We start from the raw sequence: 19046 nt of genomic DNA on the forward strand, positions 1-19046 counted from the left end.
GGTACGCTGAGCATTAGGATGTCCAGTGGCTAGGGACAAATGAGCCCAGGACATAATTCCCTCCCTGTCCTGCGCTGGCACAAACAGGGTATCCATGGGCCATTTACTGTGGACTGGAGCTTTGGACTGGGCCGAGAGGATACGGGAAACCAAGGGAGAAAATAGGTGAGTGGAGACCGAGGCAATAATTTGGAATGGAGAAATGATTGGCACAGGCTCAGACTTAGTGTCCCGGTCGGAGACAAACTGCCTGGATAACGCATCCGCCTTGACATTTTTAGATCCAGGCCGGTAGGAAATGACGAACTGAAATCTGGAGAGGAACAACGACCACCTGGCTTGTCTAGGGTTCAGTCTTTTAGCATGACTAAGGTATTCCAGATTCTTGTGGTCAGTTTCTTGCCCCTTCCAGAAGATGTCTCCACTCCTGAAGAGCCATAGCAATACCCAAAAGTTTGCGGTTATCAACATCATAATTCATTTCAGCAAGAGAAAATTTCCTTGAGAAAAAGGCGCACGGGGATGAGGTTTGTCATGGAAGTCCTTCCTCTGAGAGAGAACCGCTCCAACTCCGACTTCTGAGGCATCAACCTCAATGATAAAAGGCTTAGAGGCATCTGGGTGTCTTAATATCGGGGCAGAAGCAAAGGCCTTCTTAAGGTGGGAGAAGTCCTGGATAGCCTCCCTCGACCAATTCTTGCAGTCAGAACCTTTCTTAGTCATGTTGGTGAGAGGAACTACGATTTTAGAAAAATTCCGAATGAATTTCCTGTAATAATTTGCAAAGCCTAAAAACCGCTGAAGAGGATGTAATGCCTGAGGTTGAGGCCAATCCGAAATTGCCGAAAGTTTCGCAGGATCCATTTCAAAGCCAGAGGCAGAAATGATGAAACCCAGGAAGGAGACTCGCGGAACCTCAAACTGGCACTTCTCAAGTTTGGGGTATAGGCGATGCTGGCGCAGGCGTTGTAGAACAATACGGACATGATGGCGATGCGGAGGAATGAATCAGTATATTGTCCAAATACACGATGACAAACTGAAGGGAGACATCGCAAAATATGTCATTAACAAACTCCTGGAACACCGCAGGAGCATTGCATAGTCCAAAGGGCATGACAGTATATTCATAGTGACCCATTCGGGTATTAAAAGCCGTCTTCCATTCATCGCCTTTACGTATCTGAATCAAATTGTACGCCCCGCCTGAGATCCAGTTTCGTGAAAACAGTGGAACCCCTCAACAGATCGAACAATTCTGGAATGAGGGGCAACAGGTATTTGTTTTTGACTGCGATACGATTCAAGCCCCGGTAGTCAATACAAGGTCTTAAGCCACCATCCTTCTTTTCAACCAAAAAAACCCAGCACCGGCAGGAGAGGTGGATCTGCGGATGAATCCTCTTTCTAAATTATCTTTAATGTATTCTTCAAGAGCCTGAGACTCGGGCAACGACAATGGATAAGTACGTCCGCGAGGTGGAAGTGTACCGGGCAAAAGTTCGATAGGACAGTCATAAGGTCTGTGGGGAGGTAAAACCTTCTACTCCAAATACGCCCAAGGTACCGTCAAGGCGGACACGGATCGAATGGGAGTGGTGGCTGAAAAACATCGCTGAGAACAGTCAGGACCCCAACCTAGGATGTCTCCAGTGGACCACTTAATGGATGGGTTATGGACGCGGAGCCAAGGAAGACCTAGAACAATGGGGCAGGAGGGGCAGGAAATGACATGGAAGGATACACTCTCTCGATGAAATAGCCAAACAGACAGTAGCAATGTAGACGTCTGATGCGTAATGAAGGAGGGTTGTAAGGGTCGTCCGTCAATGGCTGCGACGGCTATAGGAGGATATACTTGTACGAAGGATATCTTCTTTAGGAGAGCAAAGAATTTATCAATAAACGACCTAGCGGCCCCAGAGTCCACCATACCAGAGACCAAAACTTTCCTTCCATTCCATTCCAACGTAGTTGGAACAAGCAAATTGTTGCTAAATGTAGGAGCCATACAATGCTCACCCAGACAAGGCCCCTTTACTTGGTCCGGGTGCGAGCGTTTCCCGGTTTACTGGGACATGTACAAACAAAATGGCCTTTTTGACCACAGTAAAAACAAAGTCCTTCAGACCTGTGGCGGGATCTTTCCACTGTGGATAGTCTGGTAGTGTCACGTCCTACCCAGACTGTGGAGCTGCATATCTCACTCTTTTTTGCTTCGATCCATTCCTGGATTTCCTTATGCTCTGTCCTGTTCTGTCTTGTATCCCCGGTAGAGGGGTATCCTGTCTTGTATCCCCGATAAAGGGGTGTCCGGTCTTGTTCATGTCTGATCTTGCGTATTCCTTGTCTGGTTCCATGTAGTGCCCTGTATTATGCATATCTTGTCTGGTTATGTTTACTCCTTGTTTTGTGCCCTGTATCATGTATATCTTGTCTGTTATGTTTCTTGCCTGGTCTCCCTATCCCTTGTCTCCCTTATGTTTCTGCTATAAACTCTGCTTAGCTTCCACACTCCCAGCCTGCAGCATCCCGCACATGAGTCTTGTGATATGTCTCATGCCTGTTCCAGGGTGCCTGCAGGACTACATCCGCTGCTATATCTGGGCGCTGGTATGTGTCTGCACAACCCTAGATGTTCACCAACCGGGTGAGAGCAGTCGCCCTGCACCAGGCCCTGTCCTGAGACTCTGCTACTGCATACTGAACTCCTGAACTCCATCTTTGGGTATGCTGGGTCATTACAGTTGCCTGTATGGACCCAGTTTCCTGACAGGTAGCTCCTAACTGCATGGGTTCTTCAGGGGGTTCCGAGGATGTTGAGGGTCCAGAAGGTGAGAGGGAGCGTACTTGATGACTGAAACTGCGTTCATGTTTTTTAGCCTTTTTCGGATCCGATTATCAAGTTTGAGTGTCAAGGAGACAAATTCATCCAACAGCCGGGTGATCCCGGGTAGACAATTCATCCTTAAACCGTTCTGATAAACTGTCGTAGAAGGCCGCGATAAGGGCTTCATCACACCAATTAACCTCAGCTGCTAGGGTCTTAAACTCAATAGCGTAATCAACGACCGAGGGGGAACCCTGGTTGGTATGTAGCAGAGACAAGGAAGCAGAAGCAGCTTTACCCGGGACATCAAAGGTCTTCCAAAAGGCCGAAATTAAGGCAGCGCAATTATACACTATGGGTGAATCCTTCTCCGACAAAGGTGAGGCCCAGGCTAAGGCCTTGCCAGATAACAAGGAAATCAGGTATCCCACTTTGGCTCTTTCTGAAGCAAACAGATGAGAGGGGAGTTCAAATTGAATGGAGCACTGATTGAGAAAACCATGACAGGAATCCCGTTCCCCATGGTAGCAAGTGGGAGCAGGAAGTTTCACTGTTAAAGAAACGGAGGAAGCCCCAGAGGAAGCCCCGGATCAGATCTGGCCACCAAAACCTGAATAGCCCTGGCCATATGATCCAACCCTCCTCCCGCTAGTAACACATGTGCCGCAGGTGGAGGCCACTTCTCTTCCCTTTTGCTATAAGGAAGAGCGTTATCAGTGCTTCCTTAAACTATGCACCACCACAGCATGACATAACATGCCACTAAATATCAGTAAGGTCAGGCTCAGTGTTAGGTGGGGAGATCTACTGTAAGAGAACAAAGATCTGTAAACCCTCCATGCACTTTTCTACCACCTGGCATTGTCAAATGTTGGGGTGATATTTGTTTTGTGTGATTAAATTACTACCACACATGTTGACAAAAATATATGGCTTGATGGGGTACATTGAATTGGTCAGCTTTAAAGATGTGTCAAATAGGACATGGGCACAGGATAACCAGTTCCATATTGAGAAATGTTCACCTCCCAAATGTGGCCTTATAGCCCCCCAAACAACCCGACAAACCTATGAATGGCTGGTATCACTGTTCTCAGGATTTTGAAACTAAATTTAAAAAATTATATTTTGAAATAGCTATAGGCTACTTGTACTTATTGCCCTATAACTTGCAAAAAACATTCATCATTGGGTATTTCTAAATTAACCTCAGCTGCTAGGGTCTTAAACTCAATAGCGTAATCAACGACCGAGGGGGAACCCTGGTTGGTATGTAGCAGAGACAAGGAAGCAGAAGCAGCTTTACCCGGGACATCAAAGGTCTTCCGAAAGGCTGAAATTAAGGCAGCGCAATTATACACTATGGGTGAATCCTTCTCCCACAAAGGTGAGGCCCAGGCTAAGGCCTTGCCAGATAACAAGGAAATCAGGTATCCCACTTTGGCTCTTTCTGAAGCAAACAGATGAGAGGGGAGTTCAAATTGAATGGAGCACTGATTGAGAAAACCACGACAGGAATCCCGTTCCCCATGGTAGCAAGTGGGAGCAGGAAGTTTCACTGTTAAAGAAACGGAGGAAGCCCCAGAGTCAGCAGCCGGAGAGGAAACCGCAACAGGAGAGGAAGAGGTTGATGCAGACGTAGAACTCCCAGTACCCGGATCAGATCTGGCCACCAAAACCTGAATAGCCCTGGCCATATGATACAACCCTCCTCCCGCTAGTAACACATGTGCCGCAGGTTGAGGCCACTTCTCTTCCCTTTTGCTATAAGGAAGAGCGTTATCAGTGCTTCCTTAAACTATGCACCACCACAGCATGACATAACATGCCACTAAATATCAGTAAGGTCAGGCTCAGTGTTAGGTGGGGAGATCTACTGTAAGAGAACAAAGATCTGTAAACCCTCCATGCACTTTTCTACCACCTGGCATTGTCAAATGTTGGGGTGATATTTGTTTTGTGTGATTAAATTACTACCACACATGTTGACAAAAATATATGGCTTGATGGGGTACATTGAATTGATCAGCTTTAAAGATGTCTCAAATAGGACATGGGCACAGGATGACCAGTTCCATATTGAGAAATGTTCACCTCCCAAATGTGGCCTTATAGCCCCCAAACAACCCGACAAACCTATGAATGGCTGGTATCACTGTTCTCAGGATTTTGAAACTAAATTTAAAAAATTATATTTTGAAATAGCAATAGGCTACTTGTACTTATTGCCCTATAACTTGCAAAAAACATTCATCATTGGGTATTTCTAAATTAAATATTAGAATCTATTTAACTTTTTTATCAGCTTTAATAGATGAGTAAAAATATCACATAAAAGTCTTAACCCCTTAACGACAATCCCCGTACATGTACGGGGTTGCCGTGCAACGGGTTAACGACAATGCCCGTACATGTATGGGCTGCCGTTAAATAGCTGCATCCCCGCGATCGCGGCGTTTTCGCCGCGATCGGCGGCTTTGCAGCATCCACGGAAGCCTCACAAGTGAGGCTGACCGTGGATCCGGGGAGGGCAGCCCTCGGCAGCCCTCCCCGGAAGAAAAATGGCGCCCGGCTAAAACTGCTTAGGAAGCGATCGGAATCGCTTCCTAAGCATAAACTGTGTTGCTGACATGCCTCAGTATCGAGGCATGTCAGCAACACTACCCCCCGACCCCTGATCGCCTTGTGATTGCTCCGAGGAGCAACCACAAGTGCCATCCTGTGAATGACGTTGCCGTCATTCACAGGATGGCATTAACAAGAGATTTGAGTTCACAGAGGGTCTATCCAGACCCTCTTGAGAACTCTCGAGCTCCTCCTGCAGGTTGAATGCAGGTACTGCATCCAACCATGCAAGGTCAATGGAGCCCAGCTCACTAATGAGAGTGACTAGTAAAAAAAAAAAAAAAAAAAAAAATGTTTCAAAAAAATTTCAAAAATATGGTAACATGTCAAAAATCCCCACTGTCACCAAAAAAAATAAAAAAAAAAGTTTTTAATAAGCAAGTCCTAAAATTTTTTATCTTTACAAAAATTCCATTATGGAAAGAGTTAAAATATTGGCATTACAAATGCCCATAGGGTGTCTAGTATTAAAAAATATATGATTTGATGGGGTAAATTGAATTGGCCAGCTTCAAAGATGTCCCAAATATGGGACATGGGGCAGATGTCTAAATGGCAAAAAAATACACACCTCACAAAGGCGGCCTTTTACCTCCCAAATAACCCTACAAACCCATGCATGGGGGGTATTGCTGCGCTCAGGAGATGTTACTGAACACATATTGGGGTGTTGTGTGACACGGACATATACCAGGAGCGATAAATTTATACCTGAAGTACAACATGTGTGAAAAAAATGCAAAAAGAATTACTACCATAAAGTTTCACAAAGGGTAGTGGTAAAATTAGTGCATTGAAAGGGTTAAAATACCAGCATTTCAAATACCTTGGGGTGTCTAGTTTTTAAAAATATATGATTTGATGGGGTAAATTGCATCGGCCGGCTTCAAAGATACCCGAAATGGCACATGGGGGGAAGAATTACCAGATTTGGAAAAAAAGGTTTTGAAATAGCAAAACTCTACCTGTACTTATTGCCCCATAACGTGCAGAAAAAAGCAAAAAAACATAAAAACATTGGGTATTTCTAAACTCAGGACAAATAGTAGAATCTATTTAGTAGGTTTTTTCATTAGTTTTTGCAGATGAGTAAAAGTTTTCTGTTTAAAAAGTGAGAAAAAGTAATTTTTTTACAAAAAATCCCCATATTTTATCATTTTTTTATAGTAAATTAGATGATATGATAACATGTATCTAAATGGTATCTAAAGAAAGCCCTGTTTGTCCTGAAAAAAACAATATATAATATGTGTGGGAGCATGAAATGAGAGAGAAGAAAATCACAGCTAAACAGTAACACTGAAAAATGTTAAAAGAGCCATTGTCCCACAATATACTACGAGTAAAAACCCCTATTGTCCTTAAGGGGTTAATAAAGTGTTTTGTTTTGTTTTTTTTTTACAATTTTCAGGTATCCCAAAAGAAAAATAATATGTTTGGGTGCAGTAAATTACACAAACAAACACCACAGAAGTGCTAAATAGCCTTGGTCATGAAGAGTACAAAAAATGGAAGAAAAGAAAAAAAAATCCAGTATACAACTAACTAGGTAAAGCTAATGAATATATTTGCAGATACATTTTTTTGGTATACAAAGGGAGTATTGGAAACTCTGTATTGGACCTGGTTTATCATCAATAATTCTATCATTATTCCTTCATGTGTACTTTTGCCTGTGAGAAAGCATTGAACCTTAAAGTGTATGGAATTTAGTACAGTAAGCAGCTGTCATCAATTGATGATATAATGTGCTTAGTGTTTTTGCATAAGCCTTTGTACTTAGCATTTGTCTTACCAGACAAAAAAGGCAGACAGATGGTTGAGCCACATTTAGATTTCAAAAGAGGTGTAGTCTAGTCACTTTTGAAAAATGGTAAAAGCCACATTGTTTTCCATCCCTTTCTAGCAGAGACCCCATAGAGTAACTGATCATGGTCAGTAAAGTAAAATGTGTGGAATTAGTCGAATTAATGAGCATATTTTTTAACTCACCATGTTTGTGAGCCTTAATTTCATGTAATATTTTTTAAAACATTACTGTCAAACATTTTAGTTTGTCTGTAGAATCTGTGTGAGCTACATAAATTAAATAGGAATTTGAAATGCCAAGGGTTGGTTACTGTAATAATTTCAAGAACTTCAACTTTGCTGATTTTACCATTCCTATCAACATCAAACAAGGAAAATGCCCACTCTAGTCTGAGATTGGTTTTTCCAGAAGAGGTAAGATGAAGTGCGATGATATACTCCCGGAAGTCCAATGTGCCGTCATTGTTGGTATCAAAACTACGGAAAACATGTCTGGTATATGTCTTGGGGTCAGAGTTTGGAAAAAAATTGGCATAGATCTTTTCTAGTCTGTGCGTGTAATCTTGCCATCTGGACACTGCGTTTTAAAACTCCCATTCCACTTGCATAGTTCTTCTTTTGAATAATGTGTGCTCATTTTTAGGTCATCAAGTATTTCTTTGGAGAGAGCTGTTCCCCATGGTTAAGTTGTTGTTATGCTTTCTTATAACTTCTTTGTGCTTTCTTCTGTCTTCTTCCTTTAACAGAATATTTGAATGACCTTGCTCTTAATAGAATGAGGAGATGTTAAATATTTGCATCTATTCTTATATAGATTCTTACGTGACTGTTGCATCAGAGGCAGATGGCCAACCCTAGAAAGGGGCTTAACAATGCTTTATCTTTTCAATGAAGGGAGATTTCTGTCCTGAGTAGATTTAGACATTTGACGTTCTGTAGATGTTACTGTATTGCGTGTGCTGATGCCACAAAAGACTGATCATATGAAAAATAATTTATTTAATGAACAGCCTAAGGAGCTCATAGTAATTCCCTGTAGCATAAAGTCATTTTAAAATATAGATATAGTGGCTGATTACATTTTATCTTGGTAGGCTACTATAATGCAGTCCATATCTGTATTAGCACATTTTGTATTACACAATTTGTAAACAAAATTGTATGTTGTGTAATTTTGTATTGAATATACTGTTTATGTCTATCTATATATGTAAATGGTTTAGCCATATTAGTCCAGTAAACACAATGTCGAAAAAACAGAGTATTGCAATATGCAGTGATACTTTTTTTTATTGGACTAAGGTAATATTTAAAAGACAAGCTTTCGAGCGTTATCATTTGTGTAGGCTACTACAATACAGTCCATTATATTAGCAGATAGTTGGCCCATCATTTATGACACCCCACTCAATCCCCCTTCTCTAACACCATCACTTGTTTTAAGTGGTAACCTCTGTCATGTTGGTTAGTATTTCTTCAGACCTGAAGAAGAGGATAACTCTCGAAAGCTTGTCTTTTAAATATATATATATAATCACCCATGGGATACAGTCTCTCGGTAATTGCAGTGCTACCCCCTCCAACTCGCTATTGTCTTGACATGCAACTTGATCATGTCATGTTGTTTATTATGAATCTTGTTTATGGAAAAGACATTTTCTAAGACTAAGATATTTTAGTATGTAAAAAAAACAACAAACCACAAATTTAGTTAACTATTGTACTTAAATGGCTGTAGCTTACTTTAATGTAATATACATTAGTATGCTTATAATATTATAAATAAAAGCATGAGTACACAAAATCTTTATATATATTGCATCAATCAGTATACTAGCATAAGCTTGTGATACCCTCTCCTCTATTTTAGTAGTAGACTTGTGCATTTGGATTCATATGAATTTTTATTTTAATATAAATTGCCAAATATACAGAGGAAAGGATGTGCACAGATTTCCTGAAGGCTTGGTTAATGTAGCTGATACTGGATGTAAAAAGAAGATGTAAGAGATAGGTACACAGAAGTGTTGATGGAGAAAGTAGGAAGACATTGCGAGAGTGTGAGTAAGGATGAGTGACAATGAATTTCATTTCTGAATGGAAAAAGTCCCTCAAACTCCATCTGAAAAGTTCCCTTCCCCATTCCCTCAGACTTTCTGGCTCGTACACAACTTTCAAAACCACTCTGAAAACCCAACTGTTCAGGGAAGTGTACAACATTCCTTCCCAGTACTCCCAACCATCATCATAATCAAGCTATCTGAATAATCAACAGCTTCAACACATCGGAACCAGATCAACTCATCCCCATCCAAGCAGTCCTCTCCTATTGTCTCACTTCCCCCTCAACCATCGACTAGATTGTAAGCTCGCAAGAGCAGGGCCCTCTTCTCCTTTGCACCAGTTTGTTATTGTATGTGTTTCTAAATTGTTCTTCTGACTGTAACAGCACTGCGGAATCTGCCGCATAAATGTAATGTAAATGTAAAGGGGCGAGAAACAACATTTGTTGGACAAAAATGTAATCTGAAGTGTTTTTGGTCGATCTGCACAGGTCATTGATTTTGTAGTTCAATTATGAACACACATGTGTTCCCATTTCTCAGATGTGGGGACTTTGTCAGCCGACTCCAGGCTGCTCACTCACACTCTTCTGTATTGCCAACTTCGAGGTAGTCTGCATCAGTTCCTTCCCTACAATGCACGATCACATGATAACGCGTCTGCTCGCTTGTCAGCCAGACACATGTATGACGTCATGTGATCTTTCTGTGTAATAGGATTTCTTTGTTTTCTGGCTGGTCAACCTATATTAATACCAGGACTTTGTTAGTGTGTTGTTTAATTTTTTAAAATTTGTTATTGAATTTCTGACCTAGCTTGTTTTTGACCTTGGCCCCTGCTTCTCTGATTTGGAGTGACAATTTTGTTTTTGATTTTTACTTGGCTTGCGACATGGCTTTCCCTTCTGCATTATGATTTGGATTTCGCTTCCACATCTTCCTGTGTGACCCTAAAGAATCAGGATTGGCTGCTGCTCTTCTCAAGTTTCCTGTCTACATGCCTCTGTATTTGGATTTGGGGTTCACCTATCTTCCATGTACATTACAGTACATGGACTCTGCAAGGATACAAACATAGGCCAGAAGGTGTCTCCTCATGCGGCCAGAATTTAGTCTAGACCATCGGATGGATCAGTTCACCTAAGCTCACCAGAACTGACTAAACCCAGCCCCAAGTTCATGTTTCTGCACCGGTTCCTGTCCCTCCTGACCTGCTGCCATCCCAACATGTATATTCACTAAACTAGACTTGAGAGGGACATGCAACCTCATTTGTATCTGAGAGGGCAATGAATGGAAGACTTAACTCAACACACGATCTGGACACTATAAATATACAGTCATGCCCTTTGGACTTTGCAATGCTCCTGTTGTCTTTCTAGAGTTTGTGAACAACTGCTTTTTCGACTATCTTCTACAATTTGTGAATGTTCATGTAGCTGACATTCTCATCGACTCCAATCTGTTTTATTACCGAGTACTCTTGCATATGAGAAAACATAGACTATATTTCAAACTTGAAAATGTGAATTTGAAGTATTCAGAGTATTTTTTTTTTTTTTTGCATTGTGCATCATCTTTAGAAGAGGCTTACTTCTGGGACGACAGCCATGCAGACCAATTTGATGCAGTGTGCGGCGTATGGTCTGAGCACTGACAGGCTGACCCCCCCATCCCTTCAACCTCTGCAGGAATGCTGGCAGCACTCATACGTCTATTTCCCAAAGACAACCTCTGGATATGACGCTGAGCATGTGCACTCAACTTCTTTGGTCGACCATGGAACCTGTCCTGTGAGGAACCTGTCCTGTGAAACCGCTGTATGGTCTTGTCCACCGTGCTGCAGCTCAGTTTCAGGGTCTTGACAATCTTCTTATGGCCTAGGCCATCTTTTTGTAAAGCAACAATTCTTTTTTCAGATCCTCAGAGAGTTCTTTGCCATGAGGTTCCATGTTGAATTTCCAGTGACCAGTATGAGAGAGTGTGAGAGCGATAACACCAAATTTAACACACCTGCTCCCCATTCACACCTGAGAACTTGTAACACTAACGAGTCACATGACAACAGGGGAGGGAAAATGGCTAATTGAGCCCAATTTGGACATTTCCACTTAGGGGTGTAATCACTTTTGTGTTGAGTTACTTTGAAGGGACAGCAAATTTATACTGTTATCCAGGCTGAACACTCACTACTCTATATTGTAGCAGAGTGTAATTTCTTTAGTGTTGTCACATGAAAAGATATAATAAAATATTTACAAAAATGTGAGGGGTGTACTCACTTTTGTGAGACACTGTATATATGTATTTACAAAATTATTTTTATGCATTTTGATTTAAATTAAAAAATAAATTCCTATAAGCATATCTTCTTACAGATAATGATCAGCAGTTGTGTTAATCTCATATTTATATTTATATTTAATGTTATTACGCACATGTCCTGTATGCAATATTTAGTTAACCAAGCTTTAATTGACCTGTATCCACCTGTTCCTGTAAGAATGGATTTACTATGTTAAATATTAAGATGTGAGTGTGGATTCCTCCTATTTAGTTAATATTTAGTTAATAAGATCCCTCCTGTTTAGTTAAAAAATGATGACCAAGATGTCAATGAAAAGTGAAGTTATCATTATATGGGATTTTAATCTCCCTAATGTGGAGAGGAAAAATGACATAGCAGGGTCAGGAGTAGAGACTTCCATAATTTCTTACAGGGAGTGAGTCTTATACTATTGGTACAGGAGCAAACAAAGAAGGAGACCGTGCTGGATTTATAAATGGAGACTTGATTTAGTATGTCACTGTAGTAAAGTGTTTCCATGTTTCCTTGATCATGTTTAATCATTATGCTAATGTATTATTCATACTAAATGTTGGAATGTGCATCTACAAATGCATCTATCTGTCCTTGAAAAAATAAAATTAATTTGTGTGGGTGTGCAAAAAATTAAAAAGGAAAATCATGTAAAGAAGGAGTTAAACTTGATAATGCTCAGTTATGAACACTCTCTCCTAATATCTGCAGATTTTTTTTCTTAAAGCATTGTTTAGCCCTTATGCTTTCAATTGTATTAATTCTCTATTTAACCTCACAAATTTTTCATTCTCCCATACTTTTCTTCTCTTTTTACATTGCTTGACCTTATTATTTATTGTTATCTTTACTATTTTTTTTACTTTACTTCTTACTTGACCTATCCTTTTCTAATTTTGTCACTTCTGCTCTTAGGTTAGATTAAAAAATGTGCTGGAGGCCACTTCTCTTCCCTTTTGCTATAAGGAAGAGCGTTATCAGTGCTTCCTTAAGCTATGCACCACCACAGCATGACATAACATGCCACTAAATATCACTAAGGTCAGGCTCAGTGTTAGGTGGAGAGATCTACTCTAAGAGAACAAAGATCTGTAAACCCTCCGTGCACTTATTCTACCACCTGGCTTTGTCAAAGTTTGTGGAGATAATTGTTTTGTGTGAGAAAAATATATGGCTTGATGGGGTAAATTGAATTAGTCAGCTTTAACCCCTGATGACAATTGCCAGTCCGGGCACGTCACGAAAAAAACAAGTCGTTTACGATAATTGACGTGCCAGGACCGTCATTTGTTAAAATGGGTGAAAAAATCGATCTGTGATCGATTTCTTCACTTTCTTCATTTCTTCACATCGAGGCATTGAGCAACACACAAAAAAATTCTGGGCCCCGTACGATCGCTCCTAGGAGCGACTAAAATAGCTTATTTGAAAGACTGCACGTCTTTCAATTATGGTGGCACCTGCCGCCGAAAAACGGGTTTTGGAAGCGATTGCGAGTCGCTTCCTTCGCTTAGCTAGTGTTGCTAAGATGCCTCAGTACCGAGGCAAGAACAGCCATGGACTCCCATTGACGTGCCAGAATTTCTTAAATTCTGGGCACTCACAATGTTAATGGGCATTATAAAAAAGCCCTCCATCCGCTCCTATTGGAGCACCATCCCCATCTATAGTACCCCCATTTATGCCCAGACTATAGCTAGGCAAAGGTATGAAATGATTCTTCATTTCATGCATTTTAACAACAGCCTGTGCCCCCCTAAGGAGCACCCCCAGTTTGATAGGCTCTATAAAATCCACCCCCTGATTACCCATCTCGCTGCCAGGTTTCCAGAGGTTTATACACCTGGAAGGGATATCTGCGTGGATGAATCCCTGATGAAATATAAAGGAAGCTTGTGGTACTATAAAAAAGGACCGCTTGGGTTTCCCACAACATCTGGCACGAACCCGGCTAGGAAAGGGGGAGACCTCAGCTCTACGTCAAGAGGAGCTCTTGGCATTGAAGTTCAGGGACAGAAAAGAAGTGTGCATGCTGAGCACCGCATCCACAATGAGAGAACTGTGGAGGTTTCTGTCCGTGGCAGAGCTGGGGCCACTAGATAGTGTGCATCAGGGCCTATAATAAGAACATGGGTGGAGTTGATCTGTCAGATCAACTCCTACAGCCCTACCTCATTATGAGGAAGACGAAGGCCTGGTACAAGAAGGTTGCAATATATCTCATGCAAATTGCAACCTATAACGCTTTTTTGTTGCACACTGGGCTGAAACTGTCTTTTTTTGCAGTTTCAGCTCCAAGTAATTTCAGGTATCTTCTTCCGTGATGCACCTGCTCCCCAAGTGGTGATGGGAGCCAGCAGAATTGGGGCTACCCATTTTATTTTTAAAATCCCCCCTACAGCAAAGAAGTAGAATCCCCAAAAGAGATGCAGAGTGTGCTACAGCAGGGGCAAAGAAAGGACACCACATTTCACTGTCCAGATTGCCCTGGAAAACCTGCACTCTTTGTCGGTAACTGCTTCAAGTTGTATCACACAGTGTCCCATTTTTAATTTTTTATTGTTTTTGTTCCTGCTCCACTTTTGTATTTTTTTAAAAAAAAATTGTTACAGTTACTGTTTTTTAGATTTTATTTGCTCCACCATTTTTTAAGCGTTTTTATTTGCACTGGGATCGCTTAACGGTGCTAGATCCCTTCTTAGAGATAGGGCAGGCTTTCTTGTAACCTGTCCCTACTGATAGTTGGGTACAAGCATTTTTTCTTTACCCAGATGTAAAACTTCCAAGTTGAAAAACTGAATTGCTCATGTTCCAAATGTGGCCCAAAAACAGTTACTATCACAAACTTTGACAAGGGCTGGTGGTAGGATTAGTGCATGGAAACGGTTAAACTATCAGCATCTGAAATACCCAGGGGGAATATAGTTTTCAAAAATATATGGTTTGGTGGGGTAAATTTTATTTGCCGGCTTCAAAGATGACCCAAATACCACATGGAGACAGAATTACCAGATTCAGAGAAAAATGGTTTTGAATTTGCAAAACGCTACTTGTACTTATTACCCCATAACGTGCAGAAGAAAGCAAAAAAACATCAAAACATTGGGTATTTCTAAACTCGGGACAAATAGTAGAATTCTATTTAGGTTTTTTCAGTAGTTTTTTATGATGAATAAAAGATTTTTCAAATAAAAGTGAGAAAATTTGTTTTTTTTTTAAATTTTTCATCATATTTTATTATTTTTATTATAGGAAATTACATGATATGAAAAAATAATGGTGTCTGAAGAAAGCCCTTCTTGTCCTGAAATATACACTATATGTAACTTGTGTGGGTTCAGTAAATGGGTTAAAAGAAAATTACAGCTAAACACAAACACCGCAGAAACGATAAAACAGCCATTGTCACGAAGGGTACAAAAAATAGAATCAGCCTTTGTCATGAAGGGGTTAAAGATGTCTCAAATAGGACATGGGCACAGGATAACCAGTTCCATATTGAGAAATGAGCACCTCCCAAATGTGGCCTTATAGCCCCCCAAACAACCCAACAAACCTATGAATGGCTGGTATCACTGTTCCCAGGTTATATTACTGAACACATTTATTTGGCAGTGATGTGTACCAGGAGCTGTAAATTTATACCTGACCAAGGCTGGTGATATAATTAGTGCATGTAAAATGTTTAAATACCAGCATTTGAAATACCCTGAGGTGTCCAGTTTAAAAAAAAAATGGTTTGATGGGGTTAATTGAATAGGCCGGCTTTAAAGATGTCCCAAATAGGACATGGGCACAAGATGACAAAAGTCCATGTTAAAAAAAACCTGAAATACACGTTTAAAAATTTGGTCTTTTTGTCCCCAAACAATCCGACAAACCTATGCATGGGTGTTATCACTGTATTCTGGAGATGTTGCTGAATATGTATTTGTTACATTATGTATGCAAGTAATCCTCTATATTCTTAGTACATGTATACCTGAATTGCAATCTGTGTGAAAAAAAATACCGAAAATGTTACTTCTTGTCAAACTTACACAAAGATTGATGGTAAAATGTTTGCATTAAAATACCACAAGTTGAATGGGTTGATCTACTTTTGAAGGCTATGTACATCTGGAGGGTGACTCAGAGATGAAAATGATAAATGGAAAAAAATATATTTTAAAATAGCAATAGGCTACATGTATTTATTGTCCTATCAATTGCAAAAAAACATTCATCATTGGGTATTTCTGAACTAAATATTAGAATCTATTTCGCATTTTCTCTTATCAGCTTTAATAGATGAGTAAAAAAAATTAAATACAAGTCAGAATAAAGTGGGGTTTTAATGATTAATATTAGGGATTAATATAGGGATTAATATGGAGCATCAATTCATAACTAGGTAAAGCTAACTAGGTAAAGCTAATGAATATATTTGCAGATACATTATTTTTTGTATACAAAGGGAGTATTGGACCTGGTTTATCATCAATAATTCTATTATTATTACTTTTTCATGTGTACTTTTGCCTGTAAGAAAGCATTGAACCTAAAAGTGTATGGAATTTAGTACAGTAAGCAGCTGTCATTAATTGATGATATAATGTACTTAGTGTTTTCGCATAAGCCTTTGTACTTCGCATTAGTCTTACCAGACAAAAAAGGTGGACAGACGGTTGAGACACATTTAGATTTAGATTTAGAGGTGTAGATTAGTCTCTTTTGAAAAATGGTAAAAAAAATAGCCACAGCCACATCCTTTTCTAGCAGAGACCCATAGAGTAACCTATCATAGCCGGTTTGTGATCCTTAATTGCCTATAATATTTTTGATAACATTACTGTCAGACAATTTCCTCTGTCATTTTAGTTTGTCTGTACAAACTGTATGAGCTACATAAATGAAATAGGAATTTGAAATGCCAAGGGTTACTTACTGTAATAATTTCAAGAACTTCAACTTTGCTGATTTCACCATTCCTATCAACATCAAACAAGGAAAATGCCCACTCTAGTTTGAGATTGGTTTTTCCAGAAGAGGTAAGATGAAGTGCGATGATATACTCCCGGAAGTCCAATGTGCCGTCATTGTTGGTATCAAAACTACGGAAAACATGTCTGGCATATGTCTTGGGGTCAGAGTTTGGAAAAAAATTGGCATAGATCTTTTCAAAGTCTGTGCGTGTAATCTTGCCATCTGGACATTGCTTTTTAAAACTCTCATACCACTTACAGAGTTCTTCTTCTGAATAACGTGTGCTCATTTTTAGGTCATCAAGTATTTCTTTGGAAAGAGCTCCACTCTTACTGTTCCCCATGGTTAAGATGTTGTTATGCTTTCTTATAACTTCTTTGTGCTTTCTTCTGTCTTCTTCCTTTAACAGAATATTTGAATGACCTTGCTCTTAATAGAATGAGGAGATGTTAAATATATGCATCTATTCTTATATAGACTCTTACGTGACTGTTGCATCAGAGGCAAGTGGCCAACCCTAGAGTGTCTGAGAAAGGGGCTTAACAAAGCTTTATCTTTTTAATGAAGGGAGATTTCTGTCCTGAGTAGATTTAGACATTTGACGTTCTGTAGATGTTACTGTATTGCGCGTGCTGATGCCACAAAAGGCTGATCATATGAAAAATAATTTATTTAATGAACAGCCTAAGGAGCTCATAGTAATTCCCTGTAGCATAAAGTAATTTTAAAATATAGATAGTAGTGGCTGATGACATTTTGTCTCGGTAGACTACTATAATTAGCACATTTTGTATTACACAATTTGTAAACCAAATTGTATTTTGTGTAATTGTGTATTGAATATACTGTGTATGTCTATCTATATATGTAAATGGGTTTAGCCATATTAGTCCAGTAAACAGGATGTCGAGAAAAGAGAGTATTGCAGTATGCAATGATACCTTTTTTTTGGGCTAAGGTAATATTTAAAGGACAAGCTTTCAAGAGTTATCCTTTTGTGTAGGCTACTATAATGCAGTCCATATCAGTATTAGCAGATAGTTGGCCCATCATTTATGACACCCCACTCAACCCACCCTTCTCTAACACCATCACTTGTTTCAAGTGGTAACCTCTGTCATGTTGGTTAGTATTTCTTCAGACATGAAAAAGAGGATAACTCTCGAAAGGTTGTCTTTTAAATATTACGTTAGTCCAATAAAAAATGTGTCGCTGCATACTGCATCGTGTATATATATATATATATATATATATATATATATCACCCATGGGATACAGTCTCTCAGTAATTGCAGTGCTACCCCCCTAACTCGCTTTTGTCTTGACATGCAACTTGTTGTTGTCATGTCATGTTGTTTATTATGAATCTTGTTTATGGAAAAGACACCTGCAAGACCTCAAATATAATATTGTACTGTATATTTTAGTATGTAAAAAGCAACAAAGCACACATTTAGTTAACTATGTACTTATACGGCTGTAGCATACTTTAATATAATATACATTAGTATGCTTATAACTACAAGTATGAGTACACTAAATCTTTATATATAATGCAGTATTCTAGCATAAGCTTGTGACACCCTCTCCTCTATTTTAGTAGTAGACTTGTGCATTTGGATTAATATGAATTTTTATTTTAATATACCGTATTTGCTCGATTATAAGACGAGGTTTTTTTCAGAGCAAATGCTCTGAAAAATACCCCTCGTCTTATAATCGGGGTCGTCTTATAATCAGACTTCAAATAAGTCTGACTATGAGACAACTAAGATCCAGATCCCCCGCAGCTGCAGGGGACCTGGATCTTCCTGTCTCCTCCCCCCCCGCCGCGCAGACCTTCCCCGGCTGTCAAAGATCAGAGTTCCCCGCACCGGTGCGGGGAATTCTCTCTGACAGTCGGGGAAGGTCTGCGCGATGGACGCAGACAACCCCCGCTGCTAGCCACATCTCCTTCTGGCTGCAGCATAAGTTGTCTAGACATCTAGACAGTTGTAGACATCTACACACTGCCCCGGCTGCATGACAGGAGAGTCAGAAGCACCGGTAAGTTTGGGGGGGGTAAATGGGGGCATAAGGCATTTTGTGGAGGCAGAGTGTTCTAGGGAAAGGCCTTTTAACCCCTTAATGCCACTCTGTCTCCAGAACTGCCTTTTTAACTCTCTATACGCCACTCTGCCTCCTGAAATGCCTTAAACCTCCCTATATTCCACTCTGCCCCATAATATGCCTTTTAACCCCCTTAATGCCAGAGTGACATATAGGGGTATAAGGCATTTCTGGAGGCAGAGTGGCACATAGGGGGTCAAAAGGCATATCATGGGGCACAGTGGCATACAGGGTTAAAAGGCATATCATGGGGCACAGTGGCATATAGGGGGTATAAGGCATTTCTGGGGCAGATGTGCATAACTGGGGGGGCAGGTTGGAAAAT

General features: G+C 40.2%; 2 protein-coding genes across 2 annotated transcripts in view; both read right to left on the reverse strand.

The window, feature by feature from the left end:
- Positions 1-17152, reverse strand: part of LOC128469660 (visinin-like) — a 56568-nt gene extending 39416 nt beyond the window's left edge. Inside the window, exon 1 of the mRNA XM_053451480.1 lies at positions 16575-17152. Within this exon, the coding sequence (XP_053307455.1) occupies positions 16575-16955 (381 nt within the window). The 5' untranslated portion in view covers positions 16956-17152. The remainder of the gene's footprint in view (positions 1-16574) is intronic.
- RPL28 (ribosomal protein L28) overlaps positions 1-19046 on the reverse strand; it is a 111277-nt gene that overhangs the window by 90360 nt on the left and 1871 nt on the right. The gene's annotated exons all lie outside the window — the stretch shown is intronic.

This window comes from Spea bombifrons, chromosome 12 (genome assembly GCF_027358695.1).
Source record: "Spea bombifrons isolate aSpeBom1 chromosome 12, aSpeBom1.2.pri, whole genome shotgun sequence".
NCBI classification, from domain to species: domain Eukaryota; kingdom Metazoa; phylum Chordata; class Amphibia; order Anura; family Pelobatidae; genus Spea; species Spea bombifrons.